Source organism: Dipodomys ordii, unplaced genomic scaffold (assembly GCF_000151885.1).
Source record: "Dipodomys ordii isolate 6190 unplaced genomic scaffold, Dord_2.0 Scaffold98, whole genome shotgun sequence".
NCBI lineage: Eukaryota > Metazoa > Chordata > Mammalia > Rodentia > Heteromyidae > Dipodomys > Dipodomys ordii.
In genome coordinates this window covers 4,309,376-4,331,511 of record NW_012267314.1, presented here as the reverse complement: position 1 = coordinate 4,331,511, position 22,136 = coordinate 4,309,376, and the positions used below count along the sequence as shown (strand labels likewise).

The 22,136-nt window shown below is 47.3% G+C and overlaps 1 protein-coding gene across 1 annotated transcript in view; it reads left to right on the top strand.

Annotated features, from left to right (window-relative positions):
• Positions 1-22,136, top strand: part of Mthfd1l (methylenetetrahydrofolate dehydrogenase (NADP+ dependent) 1-like) — a 129,103-nt gene that overhangs the window by 79,926 nt on the left and 27,041 nt on the right. Inside the window, exons 21-23 of the mRNA XM_013026931.1 lie at positions 1,253-1,420; positions 9,124-9,231; positions 11,693-11,845. Coding sequence (XP_012882385.1) covers positions 1,253-1,420; positions 9,124-9,231; positions 11,693-11,845 — 429 coding nt within the window. The remainder of the gene's footprint in view (positions 1-1,252; positions 1,421-9,123; positions 9,232-11,692; positions 11,846-22,136) is intronic.

The following is a 22,136-nucleotide window of genomic DNA, read 5'->3' as shown; positions in this document are numbered from 1 at the left end:
AAAAAAAAAAAAAGAATCATCAATTTTCCTGTCCAGGCCGGCTTCGAACTAAGATCCTCACATCTCACCATCATGAGTTGCTAGGATTACAGGCATGAACCGCTGGAGCCCAGCTTCATTCCCAGCCCCAGTAGCTGTTTTTAAACTACACAGTTTGGGTGATATTAAGCAGAGAATCTCCAGAACTCTTTCCATTTTGCAATACTGAAACTTTGTTCCCATTTAACAACTTCAAGTCTCCCTCCCCTCCCCCAATCAGCAGCAATTCTCCTTTTGTCTATGAATTCTATACTTTATGATACTTCAGATACTTCTTAAAAGTGGGATCGTACACTGTTTTCTTGTGACCGGCTCATTACGGGAGTGCTATGCTTATGCATATGGTAGCATGTAAGCAAACTCCTTTTGCTTCTCTAAGCTTGAGTAATATTTCACTTTATGTATTGTCTCATTTTATGAAGAGACATTTCGGTTGCTTCTGCTGTGTGGCTAACTAACGCCACTATAAACATGTGTGTTCACAATACACGTGCAAGTTTCTCTTGACCATATGGATTCCATTACTTGTCCATATACCCCAAAGGAAGATTACTGAGATTCCTAGCATCAAACACACACAAAACACACAATCTAGATGATGAGCCTAAGCAGCAAAGCCGAACTTCTCAGGCCTTACTGTGCCCTGTTCCAGCCAGGAGGTTTGCCCTCAGGAGGCAGCGCCCCATCAGAGCGCCCAGCCCTCGCACGCACAGCTGTTTCTCCCACTTGTTCTCCACTCCCACATTCTAGTGGTTCATGACAGATGTCGCAGATGGGGACGTCGCTCCTCTTCCCTGCTCACAGAAGTGAAAACAGGGCTCAGTAAGCCTGGAGTCGTGTCAGCAGGAGAACAAGCCCATGCTGCTACTGAGGCTGTCACCAGGGCGGGGCTTCTGGCGGGCCAACCACGTGGGCACTTTGCCAGTGTCCACTGCCTTAGTCCTGATAGCCCTGTTGGGCAGGAACTGGCAATCTCCCATTCTACAGGCGATCCTTGAAGCAAAAGAGATGGAATCACCTGCCCAGGGTCCAACAGCCAGGCAGAGGCAGATCTAACCTGATGATGCCTCCTCACCAGGCTCTGCTCCTCATGCTCAGGGCCATGTGAAGTGTGTTTGAGGGACAGGAGGGGAAATGAAGCCCATGGGGCCATGACTCGTCTTAGAAGAACGATTGGTCTCCCTGAATTCCCATGCCCCCTCCTGCTACCCAGGCCTGTCGCCGTCACGCTCAGTCCATTTCTTGGGCTGGGGTGCAGCTCAGTGGTAGGGTGCTCGCCTGGAGTGGCGTGGAGGCTCTGGAAGAACCGCCGGGCTTCCTAAGCAGCTGCCTCACCCCTGTGTGGTTCCGCCTCCGTGCCCTGGATGGTAACAGCCACCACGTGAGACAGAGACCACACGTTTATTTCCGTGTACGTGTCACAAGCACCCTTGCAGCCTCCTGTATGTGCTCTGTCCTCGCTGAGGAATGCAATGCCGCTGCGATGGAAGTTTCCAGAACTGCATTACTTCCTCTCAGATTGTGAGAGACTCCAAACTGAGGCAGGCACAGAGTGACACCCAAAGGTAGACGGCCACCTGGTCCCATCCACGGGCTCCACCCCTGGGATTTAGATAAGGCGTGACCACTGGATTCTGGCTGAAGGGAGAGGACCCGTTTCCTCAACCTAAAAGCAAAGGCATGGAGAACGCTATCCAGATGTCAGCACGGGTGTGAACAGCAAAGGCACCAAACGAACTAACACGCCTCTCACAGAAAGAGGACTACTACCTTAGAATTTGAGGGGAAGGGGACAGGAACACTCAGTCACCCCAAATCTCGAAGATGGCTTTGGCCAATCACATTGCTTTCTTTCCTTTCTCATAAGGAGCGCACTCTGCTCCTGATGAGTCTTGTCATCTTTGGTGTTCAGTGAGCATATATATGTTGGCATCCACTCTGCATGAGAAAAAATGGCGCTCCCAGCACAGGGAAATATGTCCTTTGTCAAATATTGTAACACACGGATGTGCCCAAGACAGGAGAGGAAGGAGCAGATACACCAGGAATATGCATCAGTAGGCCAGGCCTGATCCTCTACACTCAGGAGGCTGAGGCAGCAAGATTGAGAGTTCAAGGCCAACATGAGATGTAGCAAGACCATGTCTGAAAAATGAAAGGGAAAAAAAGATGCATCCCAGTGTGGGTACACCATGCTGCATTCTGTGGAAGAGTAATCAAAGATTGCCCATATGAATTCGATTGCTGTTGCTGCTCATGGGAGACAAATGCAGCTGGTTCTAGCAAGGAGACTGGTGTTCATTACCCAAACTCCCCTTATCTCCAGCACACGGAACAGTTGCCAGAGGAGGTGAGAGGCCTCAAGGTCTCTCGCGTTAGCCTGCTGCTCAGGGCCAGATGTTCAGGTCGCAGCGCTGTGCTTTGTGACAGGGCCCTGTAGCCAGCTGCGCCTGTGGCCAGCAAGTCACCACGGACAGATTCAAGTCATACTTGTATTTGAATTACAGGAAAGACTACTTGCCAAGTACATGGGGCATTATTTAAAACTTATATGTCATTTAAGATGCAAACAATGAACTGAAATAATTGCTGTGTGCCTGGAGAGTTCTGTTCCACCTCCAAGTTTATTTATTGATCCCTTCTCTTTAAATATTTCATGGGTGGCTGAATACATCACACTGGTAATCACAGCATGATCACACGTATATCACACATAGGACTTTATCTCTGTGGCCTTAGAGGCAAAAAAGCATACTATTTTTTTTTTATTCAGCATATCCTGATGCATACCAATGCATCGTTTTGTGGGGGACTGAAGGAGTAATGTGTCTAGCACCTTGGGGTCACTGGTAATTGGGGGTCAGCATGGATAGAACGGGTTATGTAGCATTCTCACCGCTGGGTTGCCAGTTCTGCTTGCTTTATCTTATCTCCAAAGGAGCAGGACCTCACTGCTTTATAGAACCTTTGTCATCTTTCTTCCCTGCAGCTTCATATTTGAACTCTGGTAATCTGATAATCTCTTTATCTGATTCATTTTTTTATGACCATAAATAATTTTAAAGTTTAAGTAAACATCAAGCATGGTGACTTGTGCCTGTAATCCCCACTATTCAGGAGGAAATATTGCAGTCCAAGGCCGGTCTGAGCAAAAAGTTAGACTTACATCTCAGGAAATAAGCTGGTTATGGTGATCCATGCCTGTGGACCTAGCCACGAAAGATGCCGTAAGGGAAGTAGTACTGTGGCTCGAGGGGTAGAGCACTGGCCTTGAGCTGAAGAATGCAGGGACAGCGCCCAAGCCCAGAGTTCAAGCCCCAGGACTGACCAAAAAAAAAAAAGAAAGAAAGATGCTGTAGGTAGATGGATTGTGGCCCAGACGAGCCATGAGTGAAAGCTTAAAAAATAACTAAAAAAGGGGGTGTAGCTCTAGTGATTGGGAAGCCTATGTTCAAACTCTAGTGATGCAAAAAGGAAGGGAGAGAAGGAGGGAGGGAGGGAAGGAGGAAGGATGGAAGGAAGGAAGGAAGGAAGGAAGGAAGGAAGGAAGGAAGGGCTCTTTAGGGATTTATAGGTTAGTATTTATTCCTCTGGAAAGCAATTCTTTGTAATACTAGCTACCAGGACAGTGAGATGTGAAGATCACGGTTCGAAGCCAGCCCAAGCACAAAAATCCACGAGACTCTTATCTCCAATTAACCACGAAGAAAGTAAAGTGAGGTAGGCACTGGTGGCTCACACCTGTAAGCCTAGTTACTCAGGAGGCTGATCTGAGGATCACAACAGTTCAAAGCCAGCCAAGGTAGGAAAGTCCATGAGACTCTTATCTCCAGTTAACCACCAAAGAACTGGAAGTATGGTTCAAAATGGTAAAGCACTAGTGTTGAGCCCAAAAGCTCAGAGACAGTGCCCAGGCCCTGAGTTCAAGCCCTACAACCAACCAAAAAAAAAAAATCTGCATTCTGGAAGAATGTTTCGTTGGAAAATAGATTTTAAATTTGGGGAAGGAATTAATGGAGTATACATTTAGAGTGATATCCTTGGCAAATGTGAAGATTTCTCAGTATTCTTTCAAAAGTGATCTGAGATGCTAGGGTATCTGTCGGCTTTGTAAACTTGTTTATTAGGATGTTATATCATTATGCCTTATGCAAGTAGGATCTTGACTTCGTGTCTGCCACTGTTGGAACCTGAGCTCATGCCTGTCTCTTGGTGGGCAATGGTTGTTCCTTTGCTTGAGATCTTTGCTGCTCTTTCTTTCTTTCTTTTGCTGGTCCTGGGGCTGGAACTCTGGTTCTAGGCACTGTTCTTGGGGCTCCTTTTGATCAAGGGTTGCACTCTACCACTGGAGCCACAGCGCCACTTCTGGCTTTTTCTATGATTAATTGGAAATGAGAATCTCATGGATTTTCCTGCCTGGGCTGGCTTCCAACTGCAATCCTCAGATCTCAGCCTCCTGAGTTGCTAGGATTACAGGTGCAAGCCATCAGCTCCAGGCTCTTCTGCCCTCGCTTCAAGATATTATGCAAGCTCCTTTTGATGTCTTGCCAGCTCCCTCTGGTTTCTGGGCCCTCCTTCAAATTTATGGTCTCCCCACTTCTTCGTGTTAATGCAGAGCCTTGATCTCACCCTCTGTTGTGACACACTGTTCCCGCTTCACCGTGGTTCTCCGTGCATCCTGTCCCTGAAGCTCTGTGCATGGCGTCATAACCTTGTGCAAACCTCGCCTTGGCTGGTTGTTTGTTTATCCAGCACTTGTTTGTGGGAGGCCTACCGTGTGTGAGCCTGTCTGCTTGACACGAGGCGTATCCAGATGAAAGATTAAGCATGCGCATCAATATTTACAGAGCAGCCATGATGAATGCATAAACACTCATAATTTGTCTTAGCCATTTTATTTGTTTTAGAAAAAAAAGCCATCATTTGCCCCAGAACAGTTTAAGCAAAATCTGTACTTCAGATTAGGATCATTGGACTGAGCTTGGCTTTTTGCAAGAGTCCACTTCTCCCCAAACCAAGCAGGGAAAGAAACAACAGGAAGTTCCTTGTCTGCTGATGTCACATAAATAGATTACACACCGTGGAAAAGCCTTAGCAGGTCCTGGCTCTCACATTGAACCCACAGTGTAAGTCAACTGAGGTGTTCAATTCGCTTGTGAGGAAAAGAGACGTCGTGGAAACCTCTAGAGCATTTTGGCACACAGACTTGGAGTAGAGCCTTTCAGGGTCACGGGAGACAGCACTGTCCACACTGAAGCCCCCCTTCCTCTCCTCAAGGCTAGTGAGGCCATGGCCAGGCATCGAAAGTTCCAATGCCAAAAGCTACCTAGCGTGATAGAAATGTGTGGTTGTGGGATTAGGGGGAAGGGGGGGTGAAGACCCTCCCATGGGGATTCACTTCCTCTCCTGGCCACTTCCTGTTGTCCCACAGTTCCATTCTGCTTGGGTCCCTGCCATGAGTGATCTTTGCAGTTTTCTTCTAGCAACAATTACATAGGTCACAAAGTCATCCTGACCCTTGCTGGGAATTCCCAGAAGGCTTTCCAATCAACAGGAGGAAAGAAGGTGGTTTAGTTATTGGGCCAAAGATACACATTTCCTTATGCTCCAGAGAGTGAAGAGTTGGATCTCAAAGAGATCAGATGAGAGCAGCATTCTTCACAGTAGCCACAAGGTGGAAACAACCCAAGGGCCTGTCGGTGGGTGCGCAAGTTAAATGCAGTACGTGCATGGTGGAATCCTAGTCAGCCCTAAAGAAGCGAGTTGTGGCACATGCTGCAGTGTGTGAGCATGATACCAGATGAGACACGTCAGGTACAAAATGGACTCCACTTACTGAAAGCTCCTAGAGTAATCTGATTCATGGAGCCAGTCTGCACTTTAGCAGGCCATGGACAGGTGAAGATTTGGAGACCATTGTTGCCTCAGTGTGTACAAGGAAGGTTAGCGTTGCAGTTGTGATGAGACTTAGTCGTGAGAGACCCGTTAGGAAGCTAACACCGTGAGGGAGACGACCCTCATCCCACCCGAGGCCAAGAGCACACAGAAGCGTCCTGTCTCCATGTCTGCTCTGTGCCGGATATCATCGTCGTTTTCGTTTTGTTGGCCTAATGGGTGTGAATCCATTTTTTATCATTTACTTGTTATTTTATTTTTGGAGTGGCATACATTTGTAACATGGCGGGGTCCATCCTGAGAGTTCTATTATAAGTGCACATCGTGCACTTTGAACAAGTTGGCCTTTCCAGCAGAGTCCACTCCCCCCCCCCCTTGCTTCTCTCCACTTTTTCAAACAGTATTTGGTGGTGGTGGTGGTGGTGGTGTGTGTGTGTGTCTTTCCATCTTCACTTCTCAGAATCCCCTGCTTTCTCCCTCCCTCCTGTTGACCTCATAGACAGCCCATCTTTTCCATTCATGTCACCTCCTCCTCCTCCTCCTCTTCCTCATCATCATCATCATAGGTCTATACTCCACAAATGAGTAAGAAATGTGATATTTGTTGAGCTTGGTGTATCTCATTCAACATGATGGTCTCCAGGTCTAACCACTTCAGTACAGATACTATGGTATTTATTCCTCTTTCTTGCTGGTAATTCTCCAAGGGAGATGTGTACCATAGAGTCCTATTCTTACAGCAGTTGCTGGGCACTTAGTTGTTGCACAGTGTTGGTCTGTTGTGAACAGGGATATAATATATGCATGCAGATGTCTTTCTTGTATATTGATTTACTCTCCTTTGGATATGTGCCCAATCGGGGTATTGTGCAATCACAAGATAGATCAATTTTTACGTTTCTCAGTAAGCTGCATACCAGTTTCCATAGTGCTTATACTCATTTACAGTTCCTCCCTTCTCCTTCTCTCACTCTGCATTCTGGCCAGTATTTATTGTTTTGTTTTCATTCTTTTTTATTTTATTAAGTAGCTGTAGAAAGAGGCTTCAGGTCCATAAGTCAGGTTATGAGTACAATGCATCTTGATCAAGGCCACCCCTTCTATCAGTCCCCCCCCCCCCCGTTTGTCCTCTCCCATCTACCCTCAACTTATATTGTTTTGTTTTCTCGATGTTTACCATTCTGGGCAAGATGGAATCTTAGTGTAGTTTTGATTTGCATTTCCTCTACGACTATGGATGTTGAGTATTTCTTTTTTTTTTTTTTTTTTTTGGTCCGGTCGTGGGGCCTGAACTCTGGGCCTGGGTGCTGTCCCTCAGCTCTTCAGCTCAATGCTAGCACTCTACCACTTGAGCCACAGCGCCACTTCCGGCTTTTTCTTTTTGCTTATGTGGTGCTGAGGAATCGAACCCAGGGCCTCATGCATGCAAGGCAAGCGCTCTACCACTGAGCCACCTTCCCAGCCCCGAATATTTCTTTATATATAAGCCATTTGTATTTCTTTTTCATAATACAGTTCAATTCATTTGCATAGTTAATAGTTTATCTATTTGCTGCTTACTTGTTTGAGCTCTGTATATTTTAAATTATTACTCCTTTGTCCATTGAATAGCTGGCAGACATTTTTTCCCATTCTTTGAGTTGTCTTTTGATTCTGGTCATTGTTTTGAAGGCCACAAACTTTAATCTGATGCAGTCCTTTTGTCCATTCTGGATTTTTTGTTGTGTTTTGTTTTTGCCAGTCCTGGAGCTTAAACTCAGGGCCTGGGCACTGTCCCTGAGCTGCTGTTTGCTCAAGCCTAGCACTCTACCACTAGAACCACAGTGCCACTTACAGCTTTTTCTGTTTATGTGGTGCTAAGGAATTGAACCCAGGGCTTCGCACATGCTAGGCAAGCACTGGACCACTGAGCCACCTTCCCAGCCCCCTTTTTGTCCATTCTTAGTACTTCCTGTGCAATTAGGGTCCTATCCAGAAAATGATTACCATACCTATATCTTCCAGCATTTTTCTGTAATTAAATTTAAAACTAGATAAAATTAGAGATGAAGGTGGGATTGTCACAAGTGAAAGAATACTTTGAATAAACTGAAATAAAAGAAATGGATATGTTGCTAGATGCATTGGAAGCTATCAAAATTGAACCACAAAGAGCTAAGAACCACTGAAATAGGTAGCTTATTTATTTATCTGAGATCACTCTAGGTTTCTTGGTTTGGGTTGTTGTTTTATTTTGTTTTATATGTAGGCATTCATGGCTATAAACTTTCCTCTAAGTTTGCTATATCACAAAGGTTCTGGTAGGTTGTGTTCTCATTTCTGTTAGATTCTAGGAACTTTTTCACTTCTTGTTATAGATCTGTCTAAGACTACGTTAGTTAATTACCAGCCACATGCATCTCAGTGTTGGATCTGACATTAGGGATCCCATTTCCACACACATTTTTACTTATTTGCCAAAAAAATTTCCCCTCTTGAGATTGTTTTTTCATGGTATGTGATTTCTCATAATTTGCTAATGTGGATAGATTTCATTGTCCAGTTTTCCAATAAGGTGTTCAATTCCAACAACATTTAACATTTGACAAGATTTTCTTTTCCAACAACATTTGTATTAAAATAACAATTCATCCTGCATGCATACACGTGTACATGCACACGCGCGCACACATACACACACACACACACACACACACACACACAAAACCCTCATTTCGCCATGCTACTTTAAAACTTGCACCAACTATTGAGTTAGGAATTCCTATTCTCGTGTTGTAAGACCATTAAAAAGCATTGTATAAATGTATCTTTTTGAAATTCTGCAATGGGTACTTTTTTAAAATAGTCAAGCAAATGAGCAGTCTGTTGGTTGGCTGAACACCTGAGGCTTTATTTTTGTTTCTTGATATCTGATGTGGCCTAAGAGTGATAGAAAAAAAACTTTGATGAGGGAAAGGGAGAAAATCCAAAATGAACTCGCTACCTGCCTTTTACACCTGCAACCCCTCTGTACATCACCTTTCTAATAGGAAAACAAAAATTTAAAAAACGAGAGAGTGATTAAGTGCTGCATTTGCTAGGAAAGGACTCAGGTAGGAAAATTTTAGCCAACATCCAAAATGTATGTTTTCCCTTAGTTTTCCAACCAGCTTAAAGTTAACAAGTTTGTCCTTCTTCATGTTTTTACAGCTTCCCATTGTGGAAAAGATAAGAACCATCGCCCAAGCTGTCTACGGAGCTAAGGACATTGAAATATCTCCTGAGGCACAATCCAAAATAGATCGCTACACTCAACAGGTAAACAATAATCACCTTGGGTTCTCAGAATTCTCCCCTTCACATGAGTCCTGGTGGCGTGCGTCTCACGGCTGAACTCTGCGTTCTCCACTGAGCTACGTTCTAGGTTTCTACCTCCATGTCTACCATGAGTGGCACCCATGCTCAGATCTGTTGTATCATCTGTACTCATGCCCACTCCTCCAGAATCACTGAATCTCCATGTACAGCCTGGGAGTCTGAGTCAGGTGACCCGTGGTGCTTCCTCGTGACCATGGGCCTCGGCCATAGCACTGCCAGCATGCTTCCAGGCCAGGCCAATGGGGGTGTATCATGCACCAAGGAGAATGGGGGGTTCTCCATTAGCTTGTGGCCACAGTGGTCTGCAGAACTTGAAGGCTCCATTCTCTTCTACCTTTAGAAAGTGGCAAAAGTAAATTGGTGGCAGCCTTGGCCCAGCAGCCTGAACAACACGGAGTCCTGCCTGTCCTGTGGTCCCATCCTGAGCAGGACCAATGACTCACTGGCCAAAAGGTCCCTGCCTCTTGTGGAGTAGTAACATGGAAGTCAGAGTGTATGTCAAAAGCTTGCTATCAAAAGAGCTTTGTTACAAATAGCACTGATTGTTTAAATTATTTCCCAACTCCTTCACTCTATTCATGAATATATTTGACATTTTGTTAAATACTACCAATGCTGAGCAGGGTGTTCTCCAGGTTTGGTAAAATTATAGGAAACTCGTTTTAATTGGCAGTAGCCATATTTACGAGTGTGTGTGTGTGTGTGTGTGTGTGTGTGTGTGTGTGTGTTTCGTTATTGTTTTCATTCCATAGATTGAGCTCAGCCTCATACGCTACCACTGAACTATATTCTCAAGCCATAGCTGGCCAGAAATCCTAGTTATTCAGGTGGCAAATATATGAGGATCGAGGTTTAAGACCAGACAAGACCAGATCAGATAAAAAGTTCAGAAGTAGTAAGGCTGTCATCTGTGCTGTATAGGAAGCCTATGTGGGAGGATCTTCGGTCCAAGCCAGGCATAAACATCAGACTTTTATTTGGGGGGGAAAAAAAAGAAAAAGGCATGGAGCATGGCTCAAGTAGTAGAACAACTGCCTGGCAAGGCATTATTTTATTCGTCTTAAAATACTTGAATATTGGGCTGGGAAGGTGGCTCAATGGTAGAGTGCTTGCCTTGCATGCATGAGGCCCTAGATTCAAATTCCTCAACACCATATAAGCGAAAAAGCTGGAAGTAAGGCTGTGGCTCAAGTGGTAGAGTGCTAGCCTTGAGCTGAAGAGCTGAGGGACAGCGCCCAGGGCCAGAGTTCAAACCCCACAACCGACCCCCCCCAAAAAAATTGAATATTGTTCCTGGAGGAAGTAGGTTTGAAGCTTGCCTCCCAAGTGATGGCCTTGCCCGTGTGTGGACCCACACTGGCCATGCTTTCCTTGGGGTGTGTATGGTAGAAGTTGAGGTCCTCATGCTCACCAGACAGGCACTCTACCACTTGAGCCATGTCCTTAACCCTCAACTGGGAAAGTCTGGATAGCAAATCTTGATCAGCTCATAGAATTATTTCACTGTTGAGTCAAACTTCAAATTTCTGGGTACTGTTTCTCAAGAGCAATTATGATGTTTCCCTCAGCAATCGCCGGTGTTTCAGAAAGAGAGAATATACTCTCCCGGACACCCCCCACCCACCCCCAAACCCCAGCACATAATTGGCAATTCTCTAAAATAATGTTCCAAGTAGTTTTAGAAATCCTCTGAGGGTTCATCCCTTGTATCTGTCTGGTGGCAAGGGGCTGGTCCTTACAAGTTATGTTCCAAGAACGTGGTTGCAATTAATTCACCAAGTCTCTAAGGGAACAGTGTGTGTCCCCCAGCCCCAAGCCTGCTTCAAAGACACTGTCCTTTTTGTGAGACCCCCCACAAGTGACTTCCTGCCCTTTCACCTTTGGAACTCTGGGTCAGGCATAGACTTTGGTCCTTGAAAATAAGAGGCTTAAAAAGTGACCTCATCTTAGTTCCTCTCATGTAATTGCAGATCAAAAAGCCCTGATTCATAATCTAGCACAAAGGGCCCTTTACTTCCTGACAGGCTCCAAGAACAAGTGAGTCACGTGACTTCGGGGCCTCATTAGCAGCCTTTCTCCAGATTACCTTTCTGAGTCCCAGATATTAATAGCCCCGGAGAACGGGCTCTACAGCTGCGCCCTGCGTGGTGCTAAGAATAGCCCTGGTTTTCCCACACACAGGGTGGAAAGTGCCCTCTATGAAAGAGTCTTCCAGAGAAACATTAGACTGTGGACCCTGCTGCATAATGACCACGGAGACATGCATGTCCTGCTGGTCCACTTCCTGTTCCCAAAGAAGTAGTAACAGCAGGTGTACACGCATGCGCCTAAACCCACCCACGACCGCAACAGGCGGGCGGGCATCGACGCCAGCCAACATGTGGCCTTTCCTTTCTTACAGGGTTTTGGAAACTTGCCCATCTGCATGGCCAAGACGCACCTTTCTCTGTCTCACCAGCCGGAAAAAAAAGGGGTGCCAAGGGACTTCATTCTGCCCATCAGCGACGTGCGTGCCAGCATCGGTGCGGGCTTCATTTACCCTTTGGTGGGAACGGTGAGTGAGTGACAGAGGCCCAAAGCCTCTTGCTCTCCGCGAAGCTTCCTACACCCTGTGGCTCTTTGCACATTGTGCAGTAAGAAGAAATGAGTGGTGTTTGCTATTTTTCTTAACACTGATTGGAAGGGAGGGAGGGAGGAAAGGAAGGATGGAAGGAAGGAAAGAAGGAAAAGAAATCACGGCTGTCACTGGCATTTAAGCTCACACTGTTTTTTCAGGTCATGTTTTCAGTACGCACCATCCTAAAACTAAAGCCCCTCCTTCTGCATTGGAAGGGCTCCGTCCGAGGTTTGACTAGAACAGCGGGTTACTTTTGCATCTTGCACTGAAAGTGACAGTATGGGGTCCTAAACAAAGTAGAGGCAGCTGCTCTGCCACCCATGAGCTGGAGGACCGGCCTCTCGCCCTCTGCCTCCCTAGGCAGCATTGTGGGGCCTCGCTGGGATATGAGAACAGCACACACAGCCCCGTTTGACAGGGTGCCGTGGGGTTCCATTGCTCTGCAGCTATCGCCAGTACTTGCAGTTATTTCTGGGGACAGGAAGAGCTGGACAGAGAAATAATAGTCATGGGCTGGGAAGTGGCTCAGTGGTAGAGCGCTTGCCTTTCATGAATGAGGCCCTGGGTTCGATTCCTTATCACCACATAAGCAGGAAAAAAAAGCCAGAAGTGGCACTGAGGCTCAAGTGGTAGAGTGCTAGCCTTGAGCTGAAGAGCTGAGGGACAGCGTCCAGGCCTAGAGTTCAGGCCCCACACCAGACCCTCCCTCCCAAAAAAAAAAAAAAAAGAAAGAATAGTCACACAGACCAGTCTTCCCTTTGGTGGCCTAAATTTGACTTCCTGTGATGGACACATACCTAAAGTAGGTTTAGAGGAGGGGAAACATTCTAAGTCATCATTACTATCATTATTGTTGCTACAAACTGATGTGAACCCAGACAGAAATGTAACGATAACCTCTTATAATGAGTCATTGTAGCTCTGATATTTGAACAAGCAGTGGATCTTCCCATGATGCACAGGGGCTTCTGAGCGGAGCAGGGGCGAGGCACAGAGCTGTGAGCAGCACACAGACATCCAGAGCCTGCTGGTCCCAATGCCCTCAGACCCGAGGGGCGCACCAGCCAGCCCAGCCCCGGGAGGAGGAGGGAAGATACCCAAGTGTTTGTACAGGGCGACAGGGCCAGGCCTCCAAAGTGGCAGAGTGGGGAAGTTCAGATCAAAGGCATAAAAATACACAATGCTCACGCCGCAGTGCCCCATGGGACTGGACTTAACGGGAATAGGAGCCTGGGAAGTCGAATGGGCAGGACAGACCTGGTATTAGAATGTCAAGTGCCAGCTCAGAAACTTGGCTTTCATTCCTACACACTGGGGAGCCCCTCGAGAGTGGAGATCTCTCAGTGGGAGGGTGAACAGGTGGGCTGAGTTGTCTTTGAGCTGTGGCAGCAAGGTGGAGAGCGTTAAATCCACGGGAGCCAGAGGTACCTCAGATCAGCAGTACATTTCCAAGTGCTGAGATTATAGGCGTGTGCCGCCACTCATGGCTCTGAATCCTATTTCAAAGATGGCTTCCTACAGTGGGGACAGAGGAAAAGGACTGTTCCCACTTGGTGGCTGGGGGTGGCGATATTGCCAGTTGTGTAATGAACACAGGAAGAAGGCAGGTTGGCAGAGCCTGGGGTGAGAATTTAAGGGTTAATGGGGTGTACGAAATTGTCTGTGTCTAGTAGAAATACAGGCACAACCGTGAGAAGAAAGAAACAGGAAGGCGACCTCGGGCATTTTAAGAGACTAGGGCAAGTGTCATGAAGCGAGAGAGAAGGCAGGCCAGCCGGTGAAGGGAGGTGCTCCTGCCGATGCGTCAGTGGTCCTCGCTGAGGACGAGAGAAGCAGCCAGGCCATGTGGCGGCAGTGCACGCACTGGTGTGTTCAACCCGCTCTGTCACTCCAGGGAGAAGGACTTGACTAGCAGGAGAGCTGGGTGGCGTGGTCACAGGTGTAGCTCTGTTCTGTGGGCAGTCAGTCTGGGAACTTGAGCAAGCCCTTGGAGTGACGGAAATGCTCACTGTGAGATTTTGCTTATGCCATCACTATATATGTTTGCCAAAACTCATACATGTTGTGTGCGGTTCAGGTATGCCTTAATTAACTCATATGGGGACAACACCGTGGTGTGCGCCTGCGTCCATGAGAGGCTGAGGCAAGAGGTCCCTCAAGCCCAAGAGTTCAAGGCCAGCCTGACCAATGTAGCAAGACCCAGTCGCAAAAAAGGGGGGAGGGAGGGGATACTACAAGGTGCCAGTAGTAATGAATGCCCATAATCCTAGCTACTCAGGAGGCAAAAATCTGAGGATTGAGGTTCAAAGCCAGACAGACAGATCCTTGAGATTTGAGATTCTGTCTCCAGTGAACCAGCAAAAAGCCAGAACAAAAGGTGTGACCTGAGTGATAGAACATTAGCCAAGATTGAAAAAGCCAAGTGACAGCACAGAGTCCTGAGTTCAAGTCCCAGTAACTCCACCCCCACCCCACCCCCCACACACACACAGAGTGAGTGCCGAGAAGAGTGTCAGAATTTTGGTAGAATTTTGACTCCGGTCAGCCCAGGCTGTAACTGAGGAGCAGAGCATCAGCCAGGCTGCAGGTCAAGAGACTGGACCAGCAGGGAAGACAGGGGTGAGAAAGACACCCAAATGACAGAAGAGGACGTGGAGGCATCTCCGGGGAGAAGGGAATCTCATTCCCACTGTGTCCTGACTTACATTGTATAGATTGGAAGTCCCACAGTAATTCACACGGAGTGCATTCATTTATTCATTCATTCAGCCCAGAGGCACCCACTCTGCTCTGCTAACAACTGGCAGAGAGAAACAGGTAGAGTCCACAGAGAAGCTGGTGTGCCAATTTGACGGATGCCGTCTTTCATTTTTCTCAACCTCTAATAATAGGCATTAAACAAGTCACAGTCAATGAAAAGCCTTTGCGATCACTGAATGAATCTCTCATAGCATCTCCTCACAACCAGTGAACACCACCACACCCCACTGCCGGGTAAAGATCAGAGCTGTTCTGAGAATCTGAATTCCCTTGGCTTGTGTCTGAACACTGGGCTTCCTCCTTCTTCCTTACCTCTGTCTGCCATCTGACTACGTAGACAATAAATATGTGGGTGGCCCTGGAGTGGGGGGTGGCCGTGAACCCTCGGGGCTCAGCAGGTCCTCACACCATGCGTCAGTGCTTCCGCTGGTTTGCTCCAGGGAAATCCTCCTCAAACAATCGGCCTGGGGAGTGAGGAAGGAAGTGAGGCCTGACAGGACAAGTTCCTGGAGGTCAGGAAACCTTCACTTGCTGCTGTGCCAGGATAGGAAGCCACGTGGGGAGCCCGCACATACACCCATGGAGGCCAGGATCTCCTAATAGGGGCTGCTGTTTAAGTTTCCTTCATCCTATCTGGGGGCCCTGCCACGGACTGCTGGAATGCTTCTAGCACTCATCAGCCCTGTGACAGACAGGATAGCAATTTCCTGCCTAGATGACCGAGGGGGGAGGGGATGAGGGCCTTAAGTGGGGCCTGACTGCTGCAGGTGAGAAAGTTCTAGCGGAATGAATCACTGCCACACTTAGTCACTCAACGTGTGATTATTAGAGCCCCCTTAAGATATATACCCATGTATCCACTCCAGAACCCACGTCCCAACTGACACTGCATTGGCCATGCTTCTGTAGTGTCTGTTTACTCACTCATTCGTTCATTCATCAAACTTCTGTGTGTTAATTTTGTACCCATACTAGGGCTTAAACTCAGGGCCTGAGTGCTGTTCCTTAGCTTTTCACTCAAGAGTGGCATTTTTTCTACTTGAGCCATACCTCTACTTCTGTTTTTTTGCTGCTGCTGCTTTGAAAATGAGTTTTATAGACTTTCCTGCCTGGCTGGCTTCGAACTTCTATCCACAGATCTCAGCCTCCTGTGTAGCTGGGATTACAGGTATAAACCACCTGTGCCTGGCCAGACATTATTAAATATGTCTATGCTCAAGGCCATAAACTTAGTGAGGGCCAGGCGCTGGTGGCTCATGCCTGTAATCCTAGCAACTCAGGAGGCTGAGATCTGAGGATCGAGGTTCAAAGCCAGCCCTGGCAGGAGAGACCATGAGACTCCTATCTCAAATAAATCACCAGAAAACCGGAAGTGGCGCTGTAGCTCAAGAGGTAGAGCGCTCGCCTTGAGCTGAAGAGCTGAGGGACAGCGCCCAGGCCCAGAGTTCAAGCCCCACGACTGACAAAAATAAATAAAATAAATAAACTTAGTGAGGATGAGCAGGAGCCTGTGCGGGCCTTCCCTAACAGGCCAAGGGGAAACTGATCAATAAAACCAGCCAGATACATACCAATGCGGAAAATCCTCCCTGGACAGGCTCTGAAGAGAGAGAGCCCTCCTCCCTCCCTTCGCTACTGCATAGGTCTAAAAGTAGGAATCCCAGAATACTGTGACTTTCCTGACTGGCTATGGTGGGAAAGACATGGAGAGTGCTGAGGAGTTCCACATCATCTCTTAAAGTCGGCCCTCTAAATGCTTTTACTACTTTTACTTCCCATTTTTCTATTTTGTGTGTGTGTGTGTGTGTGTGTGTGTGTACTCATATGCGCACGTGCCAATACTGGGGCTTGAACTCAGGACCTGGGTAGTGCCCTTTAGCTTTTTTGCACAGGCTGGAGCTGTAGCAATTGAGCCACAGCTCCACTTGTGGTTTTTTGGTGGTTAATGAAATAAGAGTCTCTCGGACTTTCCTGCCCAGACTGCCTTCAAGCCATAATCCTCAGATCTCAGCCTCCTGAGTAGCTACAGTTACAGGCACAGTCACCAGAGCCAGCAGCATATATCCTTATAACATGAAAATACAACAAATAGACCTAAGTTCTTAGGGAAAAAAAAATACATACTTTGTGGGTTGTGGGGCTTGAACTCTTGGCCTGGGAGCTATGCCTCAGCTCTTCAGCTCAAGGCAAGCACTCTACTACTTGAGCCACAGTGCCACTTCTGGTTTTCTGGTGGTTTATTGGAGATAAAGAGTTTCACATCCTTTTCTGCCCTGGCTGGCTTTGAACCCTGATCCTCAGATCTCAGCCTCCTGAGTAGCTAGGATTACAGGTATGAGCCACCAACACCAATGCATATTCTTAACTTGGGGCAACAACTGTAAGAGAGGCAGGACTCAGGTGCAGTGGGTGGAGTAGATCATGCGCAGGTGCACTGGGTGGAGTACATCATGCACAGGTGCAGTGGGCGGAGTAGATCAGGCGCAGGTGCAGTGGGCAGAGTAGATCACACGCAGGTGCACTGGGTGGAGTAGATCAGGCCCGGCCCCACCGCCCATCCTCACTGGCCTGCAGCATTGTTTTCAGGTGTCTGCCATCTTCAGACACCAAAGAGAAGAAAAGGCACAAGAGTGCCTGGAATGCTCCCGAGAGACCTCACACGCTCCTGTGTGCGCTTTGTCTGGGTCTGTCTCGTGTCTGCTCACCCCAGATTCTGTGCAGGAAATACAAGATCGTTCCCCCTGGTTCATTTATCCCGAGTCTTCTTGTTTTCTCTTTGGGGTAGACAGAAGATGGGGACATCATTTTTCTCCCAGGACTTTCTTAAAACAGTGATGACTTCTCAAAACAGTTGGCATGGAGCAGTATCCAACCAAGTCTGAATTCCTAACAGATGTGCGTGTGAAGTTTGGTCCTGGGGTGCCTGTTTTCCTTGGACGTTGCATTGGGGCTGTGAGCAAGGCTCATCAGGGCCAGCGTGGGATGTGGTGGTGACTGCTCACCACACTCTGGGCTGGAATCTCAGGGTTCAACAGTATCCAAGCTCTCCTAGGAGATCAGATCTCAGCCTCCTGAGTAGCTAGGATTACAGGTGTGAGCCACCAGAGCCTGCTCTCACCTACTTCTTGTTTGTTTGTACTGGTTCTGGAGTTTGAATTCAGGGCCCCATATTCTCACTTGGCTTTTTCCGCTCAAAGCTGACACTCTACCATGTGAACCACACCACCACTTCTGGCTCTTTGGTAGTTAACTAGAGAGAAGAGTCTCATAAGCTTTCCTTTTTGGGCAGGCTCCGAACCTTAACCCCTCAAATCTCAGCTTCCTATGTAGCTAGGACTACAAGCGTGAGCCGTTGCTGTTCCTTCTCTCCTACTTGAAATCCCTTCTCTTCGGCCCCCATGCCCTGTGTGGCAGCTGATGATAACAAATGCAGGGCCCAGCCTCCCAGTGTGGAAGTCTGCCCGGGAGCAAGGACCTAAAATCCCTGCAGTGAGATAGATTCTTCAACCCGGGGTCAGTTTTGACTCCACTCAGGGTGACCCGACCCAGCCAGGTGCACCCCTGACGTCATTGCCTGGCTGGACTGAGGGACTGCAGGAAACTGCTGGCTGGTGTGCAGGGAGCTGGTGACGTCACCTCCTAGCCCTGGGTGGAGAGTTAGTGACTGACTGAGGGGGGGGGGCGGGGGGAGGGTGAGAAAGGCAAGCTCTTCTTTCATTCTTTCTCACGTTTGGTTCTGCTCATTTTGTTTTGCCTCCTCCTCCCTGTCCTGTAAAAGTATGTCGAGAATGTGAGGTTGCCTGCTGAGTCTGATTCAGGTCAGTGGTGAAGTCCTTTCAACTCTGTGGGGTGCTTTCTCCTCTCCGTTTTGGGGTGCATGCTTTATATACTTTCTCCACTCCAGTAGGCAGGAAGGTGAATTCACTCCGACCTTGTAGGCTTAAATCAAATACATGACTCCTCAACCTTTTCCAGAGATGGATGGCCAGTTCTATAATGAGAAAAGTAAACATTCACTCCCCAAGCTGAGCTTTGAGATGAGTGAGTATAAGTAATGCAGCAAAGAGCGCTCACCAAGATGATAAGAGCAAAGCCAGACATCCGTGGCTCACACCTGTGATCCTAGCTACGCTGGAGGCTGAGACCTGAGTCTCTCAGTTCAAAGCCAGCCCAGGCAGGAGAGTCTGTGAGACTCTTGTTTCCAATTAACTACCCAAAACCCAGAAGTGGAGGTGTGGCGTAAGTGGTAGAGTGCCAGCCTTGAGCATAAAAGATAAGGGACGTGTCCAGGCCCTGAGTCCAAGCCCTACTGCCAGTATAATTTTTAAAAAAAGGTGGGGGGGCAGGGAGAGGAAAAAGAAGACCAAGCTGAGCGGTACTAGCTCAAAGCATTCATCAGGAACTCAACATCACCCAAGATCACCCACTCTCCTCTCTCTCCCCCCACCTCTCCTGGCCCTCCTCCCACCTCCACAAATAAACACAAATCTGCACAAGCCCATCCTCATGCTCTAGTTCCCCAAGCCCCTGATATCAAACTCTGATGACGCTGACATAAAACAGATGGGACTCTGTATCCCTGCGTCCTCTATCGCCATCACTGAGCTCCTGTGGTTTCCTCTTCCCCTCCCAGCTCACAGCCCCCTTCCACCCCTCTTCCTTATCTCTGCATCAGAATTTCCTGCTTTCCCCCACATGTGGCCCAGGCATCAGGCTGCTGCTTCCTCTAACCGTGATGTCTCAGCAGCAGGTTGCTCTGTCACCAAGCCTTCCTGTAGGGAAAGTGACATATGTCCTAGCCACAAGGACAGGAGTCATTCGTGACTGTGCGGCATGGCATGTCCAGGGAGCAGAAGGTGACCTGCATCAGGCTCAATTTCCAGGAACGATTTATCACACTGATGGGAGTATAAAGCTCTGTGAGTCATGAACGCAATGTTTCGCCTTCTGGCACATAAGGTCATCTAGGTCCGGGCCATCTGTTTAGAAGTTCTGTTCTCTTTACTTCAATACAGATCTCTTTTTAGCATAAATATAAACTCACTTCCGTGAAACAGCATCAGCGAGGGAAATACACTAGCTGTTAACCTGCCAGGTATTCCTTACTGTGGAGTTGGATTTGTAATCTATTCCCATTCATCTTTGGTCTGTCTTCCTTGCTTTCTGCGTACCTAGAAAAAGGATGCTTGTAATTTTTATAGGCAATGTTTCGATCCATGGTTCTTTTCTCTAGGAATTGACTCAACACTGATTCATTTTCCCCCCACTTTGATTACAGCCTGCCAGCTTTCTTTCTCTGATGTTTGTATTCTTAGTGTTAAATTGACAACAAAGCTTTGTCTCCATTCAGTGTATGATGGTACAGGAGGATTGTATGATGGTAAGGAGATGATTGTTGTTAGAACCCAGCTTATACAAAAGAATCAGAAAGAAGAGAGAGAGAGAAGCACGAACACAGGACATGGTAATTCACACCTGTAAGCCCAGCTAAACGGGAAATGGAGGTAGTAGAAGGATCATGATCTAAGGCTAGCCCCTGGCAAACAATAATAAACAAAAAACAACTGTGACCCTACCTGAAAAATAAACTAAAGCAAGAAAGGCTAGAAGTGTGCACAAGTGGCAGAGTGCTTGCCTAACACAAGAGCAAGACCCTCTATTCAATCCCCAATGCTGCCTTAAGACACGTCCCAGTTCAGAATTCCCAACGGGCTCTCTGAAATCCTCTACTTGTGATGTGGCCCTCAGTCTGGGCATCTTTGTGTTCCTCATTACCCCAGTCTTTGCTAAGAAGCAGCTCAGCAATTCATACAAAGGATATAAAACTTATACTAACAAAAGTACCAGTTTGACAAGTTAAAGAATCAGGCCATCCTCAGGATCCGTTTGAGGGTTTAGGGGGAAGGAATCAGTAAGAAGAGAAGCTAAACTTTTAAGGAAGGATATCATCCTTTAAAACAAATTGTATGGACTGGGTGTGTGCAGTCACAACTATGCAGAAAACAAGGTAGAAGGATCCTGATTCAGAGCCAGCCCAGGAAAAGTTAGCTGTCATCCTAGCTGAAAAAGAAATAGCAAAAAAAAAAATTGAGGTTTGGCTCAAGTAGCAAAACACTTGCCTAGTGAGCAAGCACACAGGTCTGAGTTCAAATCCCAATACTGAGAAAGAAAAAGAAATTGTACTTGGCGAAGAAATTTAACTCAGTATCTGGAACAAATGTGATTTACAGGGATAAATGTCCATGTGTCTATCAAATTATCCACACATGCATATCAGATTAAAAGAAAATACATTTTATAAGAATTTGGAAAGAATTGATTATCACATGCTCTTTTCTGGGTAAGATTAGAAATGCAAAACGTCATTAGATGTTTGAATAGGTGGTGATATCTATTGGCATCGAATGAGGGAGCAAGTGGAACAAGTATAAAGTAGGTTTAGGGTCAACATTTGTGCTGAATTAAACAATCAGTGAAGGAATTTTGTCAGTTCCCTGGAGGGCCCAGGATGAACATTCACAGCTTCCCTCCTAGCCCCTATGAGCAGTTTCAGGGGGTCCTCATTAAGAGTGCTTCCCATATGCCTTGTAATGAAGGTATTGCAGTCTGCTATGGAAGCGACCGGTCATGGACTCGAGACTCCCATTTGAGTGAGACCCATTCTTTCTTGTAACTTCCTGGTCTCAGCAACCAGTCTCCAAGCTTGCCTGTGCTTCGGGAACACAGTTCTTCAAGTCCCCACACCCCAGGACTGGAGTCCTAGGTTGGGGCCTCTGGCTCACATAGCAGGACCCATGTCCAAACACTGCACTTCTCAGGGAAGCACAAATACACCTCTATTCAAGCATTGGTGTGGCCAGTCATCCAGCAGAGGGAGTGACACTTCCTTTGGGTGTCCTTTCCCAAGTTACCTCACCTGCTGTCTCCTCTTGATCCAGGTCTTCCATTCTTGTTGCCCCCACCGCCCCAACCTGGGCAGCCCAGAGTAGAACATACCTTGCTGGTGCATGAGTGCAGTGCTGATCACCTGTTGGCTCCACATAGAGCAAAGGAGGCTTGACAAGCCCACCCCCAGTGTGACCGGGCCAGTGCCGCAGGCCCAGGCACAAAGCCAGGCTTTTGTTGATTCTGCAGCGCTGGGGGTTGAACCCGAGGCCTTATGCATACTAGGCAAGCTCTCTACCATTGAGCTACAGACTCAGCCCACAGCTACTCTAGAACAGTTGGTTTTTATGGAACTAGAGATTCAACTCAGGGTCTGTGTTTGCTGGCTAGCCAAGTATTCTACTAATTGGCCCATCCCTTCAGACCTAGAAAAGTCTAGAAAAAGGCTCGAGGACCCACAAATCCTTTCTGCTTTCCATCCTTCTCGAGCCGTGCCCTGGCCCATCTTGTCCCACTAGTTACTACTCATAAAACCAGGTCCAGATACATTGTTCATATGTTTAAATAGGGATGTTCAGGCCAA